Source organism: Anomaloglossus baeobatrachus, chromosome 4 (genome assembly GCF_048569485.1).
Source record: "Anomaloglossus baeobatrachus isolate aAnoBae1 chromosome 4, aAnoBae1.hap1, whole genome shotgun sequence".
Classification (NCBI taxonomy): Eukaryota; Metazoa; Chordata; class Amphibia; order Anura; family Aromobatidae; genus Anomaloglossus; species Anomaloglossus baeobatrachus.
This window is the reverse complement of record NC_134356.1, coordinates 428,283,467-428,301,834: the sequence shown is the minus strand read 5'-3', so window position 1 is coordinate 428,301,834 and position 18,368 is coordinate 428,283,467. Positions and strand designations below refer to the sequence as shown.

Below are 18,368 nucleotides of genomic sequence, written 5' to 3'. Positions count from 1 at the left end.
AGTGAGCAGTTTGAAGCCACAGTTACTTCACAGATTTTGATAACCTTAGGTCATCATATTGAAAATTTTTATTTTTTTCACAAAAATGTTGCTTTAGCACCAAATTTCTCACTTTTTCAAGAGGAAACACCAAAAAATGGACCCCAAAGTTTGTTATCCAATTTCTTATGAGAACAGGGATACCTCACGTGTGGCCAAAAACCGCTGTTTGGACAAGCGGTAGGGTTTGGGATGGAAGGAGCACCATTTGAATTTTGGAAAAGCTGAAAAATTGCGGGCACCATGTCACACGTCCAGGGCCCCTGGGGTACATATACAGTAGAAACCCCCCACAAGTGACCCCAATTTGGAAACTAGACCCCTCAAGTATTTTATTCAGGGGTATAGTGATCATTTTGAACCCCCAGGGGCATTACAAAAATGTTGCTGTAGCAGCAAATTTCTCACTTTTAGGCTATGTGCCCACGATCCGGCGACACTGAGTTTGCAGAGATGTGTGTTGTCCACGGGAGAACCCAGCTGCCCATGACCACGATCTAGGTTCATGCTGCTGCTATCTTTAGCTCTATTCACTCCGCAGAGAACACTCGTCTCTGCAGCATAAATTGACATGCTGCAGCGCCAGATGTCAGTTTATATTGTGGAAAAAATAAGCACAGTGGACAGGAGATTTCTAAAAATCCTTCCACTGCGCTTCTACTGTAGAACGCAGCGCTATGGACGCAGCGATAACACAGCGTCCAAAATGCTTGAATCCTTAATTGCGGGCACACAGCCTAAAAAGCTAGGAAGGATGGATGGATAGATAGACAGACAGATGTCAAACGCATATATAATGTCCCACCCCCTACATATTCTAAGTTGGCACCCATTAGTGACTTTCATGTGGCACTAAAGGGTGCCTAGCCTTGTATTTAGCAAAAAAAAAAATAATAAAAAAAAAAAAAACAAAACAAAAAACGACGTAGGGTCCTTCCATTTTTGATAGCCAGCTAGGGTAAAGCAGATGGCTGCAGATTGCAAACCACAGCTGGCAGCTTCACCTTGGCTGGGGATCCAATTTGGAGGGCCCCAGGCTCTTTTTTATAATTATTTATAAATAAATAATTAAAAAAAAAAAAAAAAATATGCGGCCCCCCCCCAAATTGGTTCACCAGCCAAGGTGAAGCTGACAGCTGTGGCCTGGTATTCTCAGGGTGGGAAGATCCATAGTTATTGTACCTTCCCAGCCTAAAAATAGCAGGCCGCAGCCGCCCCAGAAGTGGCGCATCCATTAGATGCGCCAATCCTGGTGCTTCGCCCCCGGCTCATCCAGTGCCCTGGTGCGGTGGCAAACAGGGTAATAAATGGGGTTGATACCAGATGTGTAATGTCACCTGACCTCAAGCCCAGCAGTTGGTGATGTCATGGCGTCTATCAGATACCCGACATCACCAACTGTCAGTAATATAAAAAATAGATGACAAGAAAAAAAAAAAATATTTATTTGAAAAAAACACTTCCCAAAATATGCCCTCTTTCACCAATTTTTTGTAAAGAAAAAAAAATCCGGTCCGCAGTAATCCATTTTGGAAGTCCCACGACGACTCTGGACCTTCTAGAATATGGGGGGCACGCTCAGGAAACGTGTCCCCCATTTACTAGGAGTGCAGACCCTCCATGTGAGGAGCGTGGGTGCAAAGAATGTGCACCCATACTCCCCGGGTCACAGCAGCAGAGTGCATGCAGCCAGCGCAGCTCCACAGCTTACACTGAACACAGGAAGCCGAGCTGAGCTGACAGCCGCGCTCTGCGCATGCGACCAGCGTCTGCTGTGAAGGAGGAGGGATGCGGGGGGATCAGCGCTGCAAAAAGGTAAAAAAACAGCGGGGGAACACCGGGGGGTACTTAGCTGGACTCGGGGAGGAGTTTTCTGTCGCATGTGTCATGGCACATGCGACAGAAATCAGAGCAGAAGGGTGAATGTGGGCGGCGTGTTAGTGTGCGCGCCGCCATCTTGAATGTTTGGGAGGGGGTTGGGGGGGCACATCGGCGACACCGGGGGACCGGAGGGGACCAGGGGGGAGATTTATCTCCCGTCTGGCATGTTTCACCATTCCAGGTGGGAGATAAATCATTGTTTACCGCCGCTATCATTTACTGTAACGTGATCATCGTTGTACGGTGTATACCAGTGATCACGTGACTGGGGACCGGAAAAACCGTCCCGAATCATGATCTCCAGGGTCTCAGCTACCCCCGGTAGCTGAAATTCCGGAGATTTTCCGTCGCTGGGGGGCGCTACAGCCCTTTTTCGGCCTGACGTCTAAAAGCGTCGGAACAGAATAAGTACCCTGTTTTTCCGACATCTAAAGTCGTACGGCCGTCGTTATGAGGTTAAGCAAGAGGTACCACTAACCAAACAACACTATGAAAACCAAGGAGATCCCAAATAAGTCAGAGACAAAGTTGTTGTGAAGTACAAGTCAAGGTTGGGTTCTAAAATAAAAATGTCAATCTCTGATGATTCCTCCTAGCTCCATCAAATCCATCATCATAAAATGGAAAGAAGATAATATATACCCATGGTACCACAACAAACCTGCCAAGAGAGAGTTGCCCACCAAAACTCTCAGCCCATACAAGGAGGGTATTAATCAGAGAGTCAGCACAGAGAACAAAAGGTAATCCTGAAGGAGCCGCAGAGTTCCCAAGGAGAAACTGGAGTATCTCTCCATATGACCACAAAAAGCCTTACACTCCATAGTGCTGGCTTTTATAGAAGAGTGGGCAGAAAAAAAGCCTTTACTTTCAGCCAAAATTGGAAAGCCCATTTTCAGTTTTCCAAAAGACATGTGGGAGACTCCCCAAATTTATGGAGGAAGGTGCTGTGGTCAGAGAAGACCAAAATTATATTTTTTGTCCTCCAAGGTAAACGCTAGGTCTAGCACCAAACCAACACAGCTCATCACCACAAGAGCACCATCCCCACAGTGAAACAAGGTGATGGCAGAAAAATGTTGTGGGGATGTTTTTCTGTAGCAGGAATAGGGAAAAGTTGAGAGGAAGATGGGTGATGGGAAACACAGGGATATTATTGAGCAAAACCTGTTTCAGTCTGTCAGTGATTTGAGACTGGGACAGAGGTTCACCTTCCAAATTAAACAATTACCTAAAGCAGACAGCTAAAGCAACACTGGAGTGGTTTAAAGAGAAACATGTCAATTTATTGGAGTGGCCAAGTCAAAAAACCCAGACCTTAATGCAATTCAGAATCTGTGGTTAGACTTGAAGATTCCAGTTCACCAGAGGAAACCATCTAACTTGAAGGAGCTGGAGCAGATCCAATGGCAAGTCGTGGAGAGCTCATAGAGACTTATCCAAAGCGACTTGCAGAGGCTCTACAAACTTTAGGGGGTGTGAATAGTTATGCACACTAAAGCTTTTAGTTAGTTTGTCCTTTTTGTTGTTTGCTTCACAATAAAATGAATATGTTCAAAGAAAAAAAACAAACAAAACCAAATCTGAAATTTCAGTTAGTGAGGTAGCAAAATCCGAAAAATTCCAAAGGGGTGAATACCTTTGCAAAACACTGTAAATAAAGGGGCAGTAGAAATATTAGTAGATAATGAATGGATAAATCTATCAACCTGATGCTATGTCTCTCCATTGATAAAGTCCCTAAATTACAACATTTCAATGTGCGCCGCTTCCTGCTGGTTATTTGCACATGTCTCTTATTTTATCTACCAGGTATGGCGCTTACCACTTAGGTGTTGTAATATAACACTAGTATCAATGGGACTTAGTTATTGTTGTTATAGTTATATGTTGGGCAGCTTATTGCTGTTTGATTGCACATGTTCACCCAGCTAACTATCAGGTATGGTGATTACCATCTGTTTATCTTTGCTGTATTTTTGACTGCTGTGGCTTGTCTATTTACATGTGTTTATTCAGCTGGCTATCTGATATGGTGATCACTCTTGCCTGAGTTTATATAACAATAGTATTTATGGGATTGAGTGATCTAACTTTCTTCAGTTTATTAAGGGGTGCTTCACACACAGCGAGCTCGCTGCCGAGATCGCTGCTGAGTCACGCTTTTTGTGACGCAGCAGTGACCTCATTAGCGATCTCGCTGTGTGTGACAATGAGCAGCGATCTGGCCCCTGCTGCGAGATCGCTGCTCGTTACACACAGCCCTGGTTCGTTTTCTTCAAAGCCGCTCTCCTGCTGTGACACACAGATCGCTGTGTGTGACAGCAAGAGAGCGACAAATGAAGCGAGCAGGGAGCAGGAGCCGGCGTCTGACAGCTGAGGTAAGCTGTATCCAAGATAAACATCGGGTAACCAAGGTGGTTACCCGATATTTACCTTAGTTACCAGCCTCTGCAGCTCTCACGCTGCCTGTGCTGCCGGCTCCGGCTCTCTGCACATGTAGCTGCTGTACACATCGGGTTAATTAACCCGATGTGTACAGCAGCTAGGAGAGCAAGGAGCCAGCGCTCAGTGTGCGCGGCTCCCTGCTCTCTGCACATGTAGCTGCATTACACATCGGGTTAATTAACCCGATGTGTACTGTAGCTAGGAGAGCAAGGAGCCAGCGCTCAGTGTGCGCGGCTCCCTGCTCCCTCTGGTAACTAATGTAAACATCGGGTAACCATACCCGATGTTTACCTTAGTTACCAGTCTCCGCAGCTTCCAGACGGCGGCTCCGTGCAAGCGCAGCGTCGCTTACACGTCGCTGCTGGCTGGGGGCTGTTCACTGGTCGCTGGTGAGATCTGCCTGTTTGACAGCTCACCAGCGACCATGTAGCGATGCAGCAGCGATCCTGACCAGGTCAGATCGCTGGTCGGATCGCTGCTGCATCGCTAAGTGTGAAGGTACCCTAAGTCCCTTAGTACATTGTGGTGATCCAATTTAGCTTTCTTTGGCATGCAAATTGTTTATAGTTGGGGACTACCTATCAATACAATTTAGCTACTGTGGCATTGATCAATTTTTGGGTTACTGTCCTTCTATAATTGGCTAGTACACCAAGTGGGGTAGTTGTCTATCATGTCTGATTTATTTATTTGATTATATTAATTGAGATATATATATATATATATACATATATATATATATATATATATATATATATATATATATATACCCCATATTGGTGGCTATGGGATTTTCCTTGTACCTATGTGACTTTATGTCATCACTTGTACGTTGAAGGAGAGTCATATATGAGGTTTTTGAAATTGCAATGCCACTGTGGCTATTATTTTATGTATTGATTGTGATACCCCTTTATATATTGTGGTGATCCTAGTTTAGCGATTTATGGCATGCTAATTGTTTTCAGTTGGGGATTATCTATCAATGCAACTTAACTGCAGTGGTATATTGAATTTCCTGTAGATTTCCATTTATTAGCTTTTGGGAGATTGTCCTTTTATAACCAGCTAGTGCACTAAGGGTACCTTCACACTTAGCGATGCAGCAGCGATCCGACCAGCGATCTGACCTGGTCAGGATCGCTGCTGCATCGCTACATGGTCGCTGGTGAGCTGTCAAACAGGCAGATCTCACCAGCGACCAGTGACCAGCCCCCAGCCAGCAGCGACATGCAAGCGACGTTGCGCTTGCACGGAGCCGCCGTCTGGAAGCTGCGGAGACTGGTAACTAAGGTAAACATCGGGTATGGTTACCCGATGTTTACATTAGTTACCAGTGTGAGCAGGGAGCAGGGAGCCGCGCACACTAAGCGCTGGCTCCTTGCTCTCCTAGCTGCTGTACACATCGGGTTAATTAACCCGATGTGTACAGCAGCTACATGTGCAGAGAGCAGGGAGCCGCGCACACTGAGCGCTGGCTCCTTGCTCTCCTAGCTGCTGTACACATCGGGTTAATTAACCCGATGTGTACAGCAGCTACATGTGCAGAGAGCCGGAGCCGGCAGCACAGGCAGCGTGAGAGCTGCAGAGGCTGGTAACTAAGGTAAATATCGGGTAACCACCTTGGTTACCCGATGTTTATCTTGGATACAGCTTACCTCAGCTGTCAGATGCCGGCTCCTGCTCCCTGCTCGCTTCATTTGTCGCTCTCTTGCTGTCACACACAGCGATCTGTGTGTCACAGCAGGAGAGCGGCTTTGAAGAAAACGAACCAGGGCTGTGTGTAACGAGCAGCGATCTCGCAGCAGGGGCCAGATCGCTGCTCAGTGTCACACACAGCGAGATCGCTAATGAGGTCACTGCTGCGTCACAAAAAGCGTGACTCAGCAGCGATCTCGGCAGCGAGCTCGCTGTGTGTGAAGCACCCCTAAGAGGGATAGCTGTTCATTAAGTTTATTAACCTATTTGATTACATAAAATTGAGAGATATATATATCCCATTTTTGTGGCTACGGGAACCTCCTATGCACCTATGTGACCCCCCCCCTTTTTTTGCCATCACTGGTATACTGGAGGTGAGCTATATATGATGTTCTTGAGACTGTGATACTACTGTGGCCATTATTTCTATAGATTGAGGATGTAATTTTGCCTTTGGCCTTCTTTTCTATGTAAATTATGTACCTTTATCTTGTGCCAGTAGTTACGTGCAATATCCAGCTGGATATATTCATTGTTCACCGCTATCTTTTCTATATTATGTGTATCCATTCATTGCTCTGTTTGAAATTTATTTCAGACATATAAAATATCACTTAAATAAATTATTTCTTGATGTAATTGGACGTTGTTCGCCTCTTCTTTTTCTTTTTTAACATTTCAATGTGAGGTAAAACAAACGAGTTACCAAAAGTAAACATATACAACAGAAGGTGCATAGTTAAGATATTAAATAAACCAAAACAAGAGGTTACTCCCCCCAACTAAGAATGATAATTACTTACTGACTTACTGTAGTTAGATTCTGCAGAGCCCAAGACAGCTCCTGAGAGAATCTGCTCCCAGAGGACAGCAAGCCTTTAGAAGGGAAAAAAGTGGAACATCTCCAACACATCAGTGGTTTTCAGAGCATCAGAGGACACCCTTCGGTAGTTTACATGTTACCACTAAAAAATGTCAAAAATAACCAAGGAGGTTTTTATTTTTTTTTTTTTTTGCAACACCCAGAAACTCAAATAAATACTGTGGAGCAACCCACCAGAGATTATGAGAGAGAACCAAAAGGGTGCTGTCATGAGTTGTGGAAGACACAATTTGTAAGTACCGTATTTTTCGCTTTATAAGACACACTTTTGTTCCCCCAAATTTTGGGGGAAAGTAGGGGGTGCGTCTTATAAACCGAATATACGGATTATATACTGCAGGGTCCAGGGGACGTGAGGGACGCTCTGGAGCGGTGCTGGGGGCTGCTGGGGGGGGGGGGGGGCTGGTGGAGGCTGGTGAAGCTGCGGGTGGGAGCCTTTGATCTCCTGCTCCCGCTCATATAATATGCATAGCCGCTGTCCATCACCGTGGTGCTGAAACCGCACCGCGGCGATGGGCTGGGGGAGCTGCGCATATTATATCTGCCTGTGCTCCCTTTGATCGCACATGCACCCCTGTGTTAGATATGGCCCCCATACTGCTGCCCATAGTAAAATAAAAAAAAATCTCTTAACTTACTCCCTCCAGCGTGTCTCCCCGGTCTCCCTCCTGGTGCTGTGATCATGCACGCAGAGATTTCACTCTGCTGTGCCGATCACATGACCGGGACCGTGAACCAGGAAATGCAGGCAGGAGGCCGGAGCTCAACCCCAAGGAGGGGGACACGAGGGAGCACAGTGCTGGAGAAGGTAAGGAAAGAAGGGAATTTTGTTTACTTACCGTAAATTCCTTTTCTTCTAGCTCCAATTGGGAGACCCAGACAATTGGGTGTATAGCTATGCCTCCGGAGGCCACACAAAGTATTACACTAAAAGTGTAAAGCCCCTCCCCTTCAGCCTATACACCCCCCGTGCTGCCACGGGCTCCTCAGTTTTGGTGCAAAAGCAAGAAGGAGGAAAAAATTATAAACTGGTTTAAAGTAAATTCAATCCGAAGGAATATCGGAGAACTGAAACCATTCAACGTGAACAACATGTGTACACAAAAACAGGGGCGGGTGCTGGGTCTCCCAATTGGAGCTAGAAGAAAAGGAATTTACGGTAAGTAAACAAAATTCCCTTCTTCTTTGGCGCTCCATTGGGAGACCCAGACAATTGGGACGTCCAAAAGCAGTCCCTGGGTGGGTAAATAATACCTCATAATAGAGCCGTAACGGCTCCGTCCTAAAGGTGGGCAACCGCCGCCTGAAGGACTTGCCTACCTAGGCTGGCATCTGCCGAAGCATAGGTATGCACCTGATAGTGTTTCGTGAAAGTGTGCAGGCTCGACCAGGTAGCTGCCTGACACACCTGCTGAGCCGTAGCCTGGTGTCGCAAGGCCCAGGACGCTCCCACGGCCCTGGTAGAATGGGCCTTCAGCCCTGAGGGAACCGGAAGCCCCGAGGAACGATAAGCTTCGAGAATTGGTTCCTTGATCCACCGAGCCAGGGTTGATTTGGAAGCTTGTGTCCCTTTACGCTGGCCAGCGACAAGGACAAAGAGTGCATCCGAGCGGCGCAGGGGCGCCGTACGAGAAATGTAGACTCTGAGTGCTCTCACCAGATCTAACAAGTGCAAATCCTTTTCACACTGGTGAACTGGATGAGGGCAAAAAGAAGGTAAGGAGATATCCTGATTGAGATGAAAGGGGGATACCACCTTAGGGAGGAATTCCGGAACCGGACGCAGAACCACCTTGTCCTGGTGAAACACCAGGAAAGGAGCTTTGCATGACAACGCTGCTAGCTCAGACACTCTCCGAAGTGAAGTGACTGCTACTAGAAAAACCACTTTCTGCGAAAGGCGTGCGAGCGAAATATCCCTCATTGGCTCGAACGGTGGTTTCTGAAGAACCATCAGCACCCTGTTCAGATCCCAGGGTTCTAACGGACGCTTGTAAGGGGGGACGATGTGACAAACCCCTTGCAGGAACGTGCGTACCTGGGGGAGTCTGGCCAGGCGCTTCTGAAAAAACACAGAGAGCGCAGAGACTTGTCCCTTAAGGGAGCCTAGCGACAAACCCTTTTCCAATCCGGATTGAAGAAAGGACAGAAAAGTGGGCAAGGCAAATGGCCAGGGAGAGAAACCCTGAGCAGAGCACCATGACAGGAATATTTTCCACGTCCTGTGGTAGATCTTGGCGGACGTTGGTTTCCTAGCCTGTCTCATGGTGGCAATGACCTCTTGAGATAATCCTGAAGACGCTAAGATCCAGGACTCAATGGCCACACAGTCAGGTTGAGGGCCGCAGAATTCAGATGGAAAAACGGCCCTTGAGACAGCAAGTCTGGTCGGTCTGGCAGTGCCCACGGTTGGCCGACCGTGAGATGCCACAGATCCGGGTACCACGACCTCCTCGGCCAGTCTGCAGCGACGAGGATGGCGCGGCGGCAGTCGGCCCTGATCTTGCGTAACACTCTGGGCAACAGTGCCAGAGGGGGAAACACATAAGGAAGCTGAAACTGCGACCAATCCTGAACTAAGGCGTCTGCCGCCAGAGCTCTGTGATCTTGAGATCGAGCCATGAATGTTGGGACCTTGTTGTTGTGCCGTGACGCCATTAGGTCGACGTCCGGCATCCCCCAGCGGCAACAGATCTCCTGAAACACGTCCGGGTGAAGGGACCATTCCCCTGCGTCCATGCCCTGGCGACTGAGAAAGTCTGCTTCCCAGTTTTCTACGCCCGGGATGTGAACTGCGGAGATGGTGGAGGCCGTGGCTTCCACCCACATCAAAATCCGCCGGACTTCTTGGAAGGCTTGCCGACTTCGTGTTCCACCTTGGTGGTTGATGTAAGCCACCGCTGTGGAGTTGTCCGACTGAATTCGGATCTGCTTGCCTTCCAGCCACTGCTGGAACGCTTTTAGGGCAAGATACACTGCCCTGATCTCCAGAACATTGATCTGAAGTGAGGACTCTTGCTGAGTCCACGTACCCTGAGCCCTGTGGTGGAGAAAAACTGCTCCCCACCCTGACAGACTCGCGTCCGTCGTGACCACCGCCCAGGATGGGGGTAGGAAGGATTTCCCCTTCGATAATGAGGTGGGAAGAAGCCACCACCGAAGGGAAGCTTTGGTTGCCTGAGAGAGGGAGACGTTCCTGTCTAGGGACGTCGGCATCCTGTCCCATTTGCGTAGGATGTCCCATTGAAGAGGACGCAGGTGAAACTGCGCGAAAGGAACTGCCTCCATTGCTGCCACCATCTTCCCCAGGAAGTGCATGAGGCGCCTCAAGGGGTGTGACCGACCTTGAAGGAGAGATTGCACCCCTGTCTGTAGTGAACGCTGTTTGTCCAGCGGAAGCTTCACTATCGCTGGAAGAGTATGAAACTCCATGCCAAGATATGTCAGCGATTGGACCGGTGTCAGATTTGACTTTGGAAAATTGATGATCCACCCGAAACTCTGGAGAGTCTCCAGAGTAACGTTGAGGCTGTGTTGGCATGCCTCTTGAGAGGGCGCCTTGACCAGCAGATCGTCTAAGTAAGGTATCACCGAGTGACCCTGAGAGTGGAGGACCGCAACTACTGTAGCCATGACCTTGGTGAAAACCCTTGGGGCTGTCGCCAGGCCGAACGGCAGTGCCGCGAACTGAAGGTGTTCGTCTCCTATGGCGAAGCGCAGGAAGCGCTGATGCTCTGGAGCAATCGGTACGTGGAGATAAGCATCTTTGATATCGATCGATGCTAGGAAATCTCCTTGGGACATTGAGGCGATGACGGAGCGGAGGGATTCCATCCGGAACCGCCTGGTCATTACGTGTTTGTTGAGCAGTATTAGATCCAAAACAGGACGGAAAGACCCGTCCTTCTTTGGAACCACAAACAGGTTGGAGTAGAAACCGTGACCCTGTTGCTGAAGAGGAACCGGGACCACCACTCCTCCTGCCTTCAGAATGCCCACCGCCTGCAGAAGAGCCTCGGCTCGCTCGGGAGGCGGAGATGTTCTGAAGAATCGAGTCGGAGGACGAGAGCTGAACTCTATCCTGTAACCGTGAGACAAAATGTCTCTCACCCAACGGTCTTTTACTTGTGGCAGCCAGGTGTCGCAAAAGCGGGAGAGCCTGCCACCGACCGAGGATGCGGTGTGAGGAGGCCGTAAGTCATGAGGAAGCCGCCTTAGTAGCGGCACCTCCGGCGGTCTTTTTAGGGCGTGATTTGGACTGCCATGCGTCGGAGTTCCTCTGATCCTTCTGAGGCCTTTTGGACGAGGAGAATTGGGACCTGCCCGCCCCCCGAAAGGACCGAAACCTCGACTGTCCCCTCCTCTGTTGGGGTGTTTTTGGTTTGGCCTGGGGTAAGGATGTTTCCTTTCCCTTGGATTGTTTGATGATTTCATCCAATCTCTCACCAAACAAGCGGTCGCCAGAAAATGGCAAACCAGTTAAGCACTTTTTGGAAGCCGAATCTGCCTTCCATTCCCGTAGCCACAAGGCCCTGCGTATTGCCACCGAATTGTCGGCTGCAACCGCCGTACGGCTCGCAGAGTCCAGGACAGCATTAATAGCGTAGGACGCAAATGCCGACGTTTGAGAGGTTATGGACGCCACCTGCGGCGCAGACGTACGTGTGAGTGCGTCAATTTGCGCCTGACCAGCTGAGATAGCTTGGAGTGCCCATACGGCTGCGAATGCTGGAGCAAAAGACGCGCCGATAGCTTCATAGATGGATTTCAACCAGAGCTCCATCTGTCTGTCAGTGGCATCCTTGAGTGAAGCTCCATCTTCCACTGCAACTATGGATCTAGCCGCCAGTCTGGAGATTGGAGGATCCACCTTGGGACACTGAGTCCAGCCCTTGACCACGTCAGGGGGGAAGGGGTAACGTGTATCCTTAAGGCGCTTGGAAAAACGCTTATCTGGACAAGCTCGGTGTTTCTGGACTGCCTCTCTGAAGTCAGAGTGGTCCAGAAAACATACTCATTATACGCTTAGGAAACCTGAAACGGAATTTCTCCTGCTGAGAAGCTGACTCCTCCACTGGAGGAGCTGAGGGAGAAATATCCAACATTTGATTGATGGACGCAATAAGATCATTCACTATGGCGTCCCCATCAGGAGTATCAAGGTTGAGAGCGGCTTCAGGATCAGAATCCTGATCAGCTAGCTCCGCTTCATCATATAGAGAGTCCTCTCGCTGAGACCCTGAACAATGTGATGATGTCGAGGGGATTTCATAGCGAGCTCGCTTAGTCGGTCTGGGACTGCGTTCCATGTCAGAGACCTCACCCTGGGATCTATGAGACACCCCGGGAGAACATTGTTGTTCCAACTGAGGGGAACCAGGGGGCAATGATTCCACAGTGCCCATGGCTTGAGATGCCGGCCTGGACTGCAAGGCTTCTAATATCTTAGCCATAGTCTCAGAAAGTCTTTCAGTAAAAACTGCAAACTCCGTCCCTGTCACCTGGACAGTGTTAACAGGTGGTTCTCCCTGGGCCACCCTTAGCAGAGGCTCCGGCTGAGTAAGTGCCACAGGGGCCGAGCATTGCACACAATGAGGGTCAGTGGAACCTGCCGGCAGTATAGCCGTACATGCTGCACAGGCAGCATAGTAAGTCTGTGCTTTGGCACCCTTGCTATTTGTGGACGACATGCTGTTGTCTCCTCTGAGCAATACAGGAGGGTATATAGCCAAAAACAACCGTGCACCATACAGTGTAAAGTATAGCCTATAATCATATAATCTATAAGTACACTTCTGCACCAGTGGGGCCAGCACCTAGGTGCTGCTTACCGCCCGCGCAATGCGGTTGTGTGGTCACCAGAATTCCTGCCTGGGTCTCCCTGAGCTTGTCTCCCTTCTCCAGCGTTAGCAAAGCTGACAGGAATGGCTGCCGGCGTCCTGAGGAGAGGAGGGGGCCGTGGGCGTGCCCTAGAAAGTGCGGGAATCTGGTGCTCCACTGTGCACAGTGAGGGAGGTGGAGTATGCAAAGCATGCTTCAGCCTCAGTTGCTGACGTCCTTTACAGCGTCCCGCCCTTCCCCTGACTGGCAGGCCTGGGGGCGGGAAAAGAATGAGACTAGGCCGCAAAAGCCGGGGACTAAAGTTATAAGCGCGGCCGCCGTATAAGCGCGGTCGGCGCGGAAGTCCCCGGCGCACTAACAGTCCCAGCCGCGCCGCAGTGATAACAATGGCAGCGGCGGTCAGCGCGGCAGTCCCCATACACTAACACACTCAGCGACGCTGCAGTGTGTAAAGGCACAAACGCAGTCAGCGCCGCGGTCCCCGGTGCACTAGCACACCCAGCAATGCTGGAGTGTTGCTGTGCGCGGTCCCCACGGGGACACAGAGTACCTCAAAGTAGCAGGGCCATGTCCCTGAACGATACTCGGCTCCTATCCAGCAGAGTCCTCAGGAGCTGTGGATGGAGCACGGTCTCATGTGCCTGGAGACCGATAGGATCCCACTTCACCCAGAGCCCTAAGGGGGATGGGGAAGGAAAACAGCATGTGGGCTCCAGCCTCCGTACCCGCAATGGATACCTCAACCTTAACAACACCGCCGACAAGAGTGGGGTGAGAAGGGAGCATGCTGGGGGCCCTGTTATGGGCCCTCTTTTCTTCCATCCGACATAGTCAGCAGCTGCTGCTGACTAAGCTGTGGAGCTATGCGTGGATGTCTGCCTCCTTCGCACAAAGCATAAAAACTGAGGAGCCCGTGGCAGCACGGGGGGTGTATAGGCTGAAGGGGAGGGGCTTTACACTTTTAGTGTAATACTTTGTGTGGCCTCCGGAGGCATAGCTATACACCCAATTGTCTGGGTCTCCCAATGGAGCGCCAAAGAAAAGTTTATTTTACTAAAAGCAGCAGCATGGAGGCGATATCTAACACAGGGTGATGTGTGCCAGCCACAGGGGGCCGTGTCTGCCAGCCACAGGGGGCCGTGTCTGCCAGACACAGGGGGCCGTGTGCCAGCCATAGAGGACGTGTGCCAGCAATAGGGGACATGTTGCATCACAGGGGACGTGTGCCAGCACAAGGGGGCTATATTCAATATAAGGTGGCCATATCCAGATTAAGGGGGCTAATTTTAGGATGGGGGGGGCTATGAGGGACATATACTCTATTTGTTAGACGGACACTGGCATTATAAGACGGACCCATTTATTAAAAAAAAATTCTCTATTCCTTCAACAAATTTGGGGGTGTGTCTTATAAAGGGAAAAATACGGCAATTATCTTTTCCTTTCTCTCATGACAAGTGATGAGCGGACTCGCAGATAACAGGGACAGGCTGATCCCGGCGATCTAGTTTCTAAAATCCGTTTCGGACGGATTCCGGTCCCTATATAAGTCTATAGGGACGAGAATCCAGAGAATAAAAATGGTGGTAGAAGGGATAGGGGGATAATGGGGATAGGAGTGCGCACTGTACTTACCGAGGCTGCGGTATGGCGGTCCGATGCTCCCAGGCCTCGCATTCACTTCCTGGGCCTCTTAATTACTACTCATCCATATGCATGGCTTTCCCTGTCCACCAGCGCCTGTGATTGGTTGCAGTCAGACATGCTCCCACCCTGAGTGTCAGCTGACTGCAACCCTCACAGGTGCCTGGAAGGCCGGTGGGCAGGGAAAGTAGTGCAACTGTCTGTGGTCAGTATCATGGTATAAAAAGGTACAGGCTGCAGTCCCCAGCCATGTGAAAATCTTGGCTGTGTATCAAAATAACAGGGACCCCATGTGGCTTTTTCCTTTTTTTTTTTTAAATTTAAATAATTAAAAAGAAAAATGCGTGTCGTCTCTCCCAATTTTGATATCCAGCCATGCTGAAGCCCAACACATGGCGGCTTGTATTTTCTGCCTGAGGAGTCCCATGATTATTAGGAGCCCCCTTGCCCCAAGCTAAAAATAGCAGCCTATGGCCGCCCCGGAATTGTTGCATCCATTAAAATAAGACAAGATTGGCGCTTTACCTGGCTCGGAATTGTTTCATCTATTAGATGCAACAAGATCGGCGCTTTACCCTGGTGCGGTGGCAATCGGGGTAATAGGGGTTAATGACAGTGCACAACTGTCATCAAGCCCAGAATTAGTGATGGGTCTATGAGACCCTACCCTTCACTAATCCTAAAAGTAAAAAGAAAACAACAAAGAGAAAAAAAAAACTTTATTTGAAATAAAATACAGCACCCTCTTCCTCTCTTTATTGTCCCCCAAAAGACCCTTGAAGTTCTGCCATAATCCCATGACAGTCCTGGCTCTGCTACATCTGAACCTGGAGAGACCAAAAACATGTCTGCTCTCTCCAGGCTCTGGGAAACACTGACAAGAGACACCCGGCTAGCCGAAGTGGCGTCACTCAGTTCACTGGGAACTTTGGATCTTGCGCAGTGCGCATCCATCCTCCGCAAGCCAACATTAAGCATGAAGTATATGCGGCATCACTGCGCATTCATTAGCATGTTGGTACGCCTACAGGGGCGTGCTAACATGCTATGTGATCCAACTAGCCAAGGGAATTAACGCCCTTGCAACTAGTCCCTGGCCTCATTAGCATATAAAAGAATCTTTGGAAATACGCTTTCTAAAGATCTGTTTATTTATGCTAGGGTATACAAGGACTGTTAGGTAGGGATTAGCAATATGCACCCAGAACTGCTCCTGGCTCTGGGTGCATATTGCACCTGACAGGTTCCCTTTAACAATCTTCACGAGTCATAGACTCCTAGATTTGGAGGAGGGTTTGGCTTTTCTGAGTGGTCTACTCTAAAAGGTGGCCACATCAAAGGAGTTTGTATGTTCTTCCCGTGTTTGCGTGGGTTTCCTCCGGGTACTCCGGTTTCCTCCCACACTCCAAAAACATAGAGATAGGGAATTTAGATTGTGAGCCCCAATGGGGACAGTGTTGCCATTGTATGTAAAGCGCGGTGGAATTAATTGCGCTATATAAGTGGATAAATATTATTATATTAAATATATCAACCATCCTGATCCGAAAAAAAAAGAAGAGAAATGAAAACTCAAAGGACGATGCAACATGCATGAGGTTAATCAACGTTGCCATGCACAGAACCTCCGTTGGAAGAGGAAATGTGTTGACTTTTACCGTCACTCTATTTTACTACCTCCATACAGGTTAACTTAGTCAGATGGACTTATCTCCCCCCTGGTAGCACCTGGTGTAGCTTCCCTCTCCAAGCAGAGGGCAGCACTGATACATTAGAGACTCTACACCTTTTTATTTTGTGGGTTTCCTGTCCTTGAGTGGGGCGGATCCTCTCTCTCTCGAGTGCAGTCATTAGTAAAAGGAAAAATGTACTTACCATCAGGTTGATAGATTTATCCATTATTTATCTACTAATATTTCTACTGCATCTTTACTTTTAGATATATTGTGAGGTTTATCCTACGTTGGTGCATCTTTTCAGCATTTATTTTCATTATGATGTATTGTAAATCTGCGTTCTCAGTAATGTTTACCTATTTATTTTCTATTAGCACTGTGCACTTTGGTATTTTAACCATATAAAATTAATGTATCCGGACATTATCAGTACTATGCATTTTTGATAAACCACTGCCCTCCAATGTTTTCTTGCTACTCATTCATGTCAGCGCCTTATTTGATATTTTCCATCTGGTGACTTTTTCTATTATGTAATCCAATTGTAAATATTTTATTATGTTCTTTTAATTCCATGTAGCAAAGATTTTTCTGATCATCATTATTTGAGCATCTATTTTACCTGGTGTTGTGCTATTCTTTGCTAGGTTTGTAGTCTTCTTACGTTCATGCAAATTGTAAGATAACGTTAGACATCTCAAACTGTAATATTTTAGACAGTATGTAGAATTAAGGTGGTGTCACACACAGCGACAACGACGTCGCTGCTACGTCACCATTTTCTGTGACGTTGCAGCGACGTCCCGTCGCTGTCGCTGTGTGTGACATCCAGCAACGAGCTGGCCCCTGCTGTGAGGTCGCCGCTCGTTGCTGAATGTCCAGCTTCATTTTTTGGTCGTCGCTCTCCCGCTGTGACGCACAGATCGCTGTGTGTGACAGCGAGAGAGTGACGAAATGAAGCGAGCAGGGAGCAGGAGCCGACATCTGGCAGCTGCGGTAAGCTGTAACCAAGGTAAACATCGGGTAACCAAGGTGGTTACCCGATATTTACCTTCGTTAACAGCCTCCGCCGCTCTCACGCTGCCAGTGCCGGCTCCTGCTCTCTGCACATGTAGCTGCAGTACACATCGTGTAATTAACCCGATGTGTGCTGTAGCTAGGAGAGTAGGGAGCCAGCGCTAAGCAGTGTGCGCGGCTCCCTGCACATGTAGCTGCAGTACACATCGTGTAAGTAACCCGATGTGTGCTGTAGCTAGGAGAGCAGGGAGCCAGCGCTAAGCAGTGTGCGCGGCTCCCTGCTCTCTGCACATGTAGCTGCAGTACACATCGTGTAATTAACCCGATGTGTACTGTAGCTAGGAGAGCAGGGAGCCAGCGCTAAGCAGTGTGCGCGGCTCCCTGCTCTCTGCACATGTAGCTGCAGTACACATCGTGTAATTAACCCGATGTGTACTGTAGCTAGGAGAGCAGGGAGCCAGCGCTAAGCAGTGTGCGCGGCTCCCTGCTCTCTGCACATGTAGCTGCAGTACACATCGTGTAATTAACCTGATGTGTACTGTAGCTAGGAGAGCAGGGAGCCAGCACTCAGTGTGCGCGGCTCCCTGCTCTCTGCATATGTTGCAGCACGGTCGTTATGATCGCTGCTTCGACTGCTGTGTTTGACAGCTAAGAAGCGATCATAACAGCGACTTACAAGGTCGCTGCTACGTCACAGAAAATGGTGACGTAACAGCGACGTCGTTGTCGCTTAGTGTGAACCCAGCTTTATACTCACAAGATGTGGTGAACCACTCCATGAAGTCTCTTAGCTTGCGGGGTAATTTCCTTTTTCTCTTGTTACTGGATAGATTATCTGTTAGACCTGGAGGAATTCTGTAGTGCTTGCCTAAAAGCAAAGATAAGAGTTCAAATTTAAATCTCAACACACCACATAGCAAGCAGAGGAACAAGATAAAGAGGGGTTTACCTTTTTTAAAAGGTTTATCCTCAGAAGACTCAAAAGGGTCTAAAGAGCGCCACAGCTCCACAAGTTTATCCTAAAAAAAATAAGAAAGCGAGTGATTAATGTATGATACACAGAACATCAAGACAAGTTTACTCACTTTTACAGTACATCTGTAAACTAAACAAGGAAGACAATGACAGTGGCCAAGGTCACATTCTAGAGCAGCTTCTATAGGAAAACTATGACTAAACACTACAGATGTGGCCCAAATTTTGTTTTTCACAAAGCTTACTGCTTTAGAGTATTTCAA

General features: G+C 48.6%; 1 protein-coding gene across 1 annotated transcript in view; it reads right to left on the bottom strand.

Moving 5' to 3' along the window:
• NCAPH2 (non-SMC condensin II complex subunit H2) overlaps nt 1-18,368 on the bottom strand; it is a 228,765-nt gene that overhangs the window by 52,948 nt on the left and 157,449 nt on the right. The window contains exons 12-13 of the mRNA XM_075345425.1: nt 18,080-18,149; nt 17,888-17,998 (exon numbers count right to left, since the gene is read on the bottom strand). Of these exons, the coding sequence (XP_075201540.1) occupies nt 17,888-17,998; nt 18,080-18,149 (181 nt within the window). The remainder of the gene's footprint in view (nt 1-17,887; nt 17,999-18,079; nt 18,150-18,368) is intronic.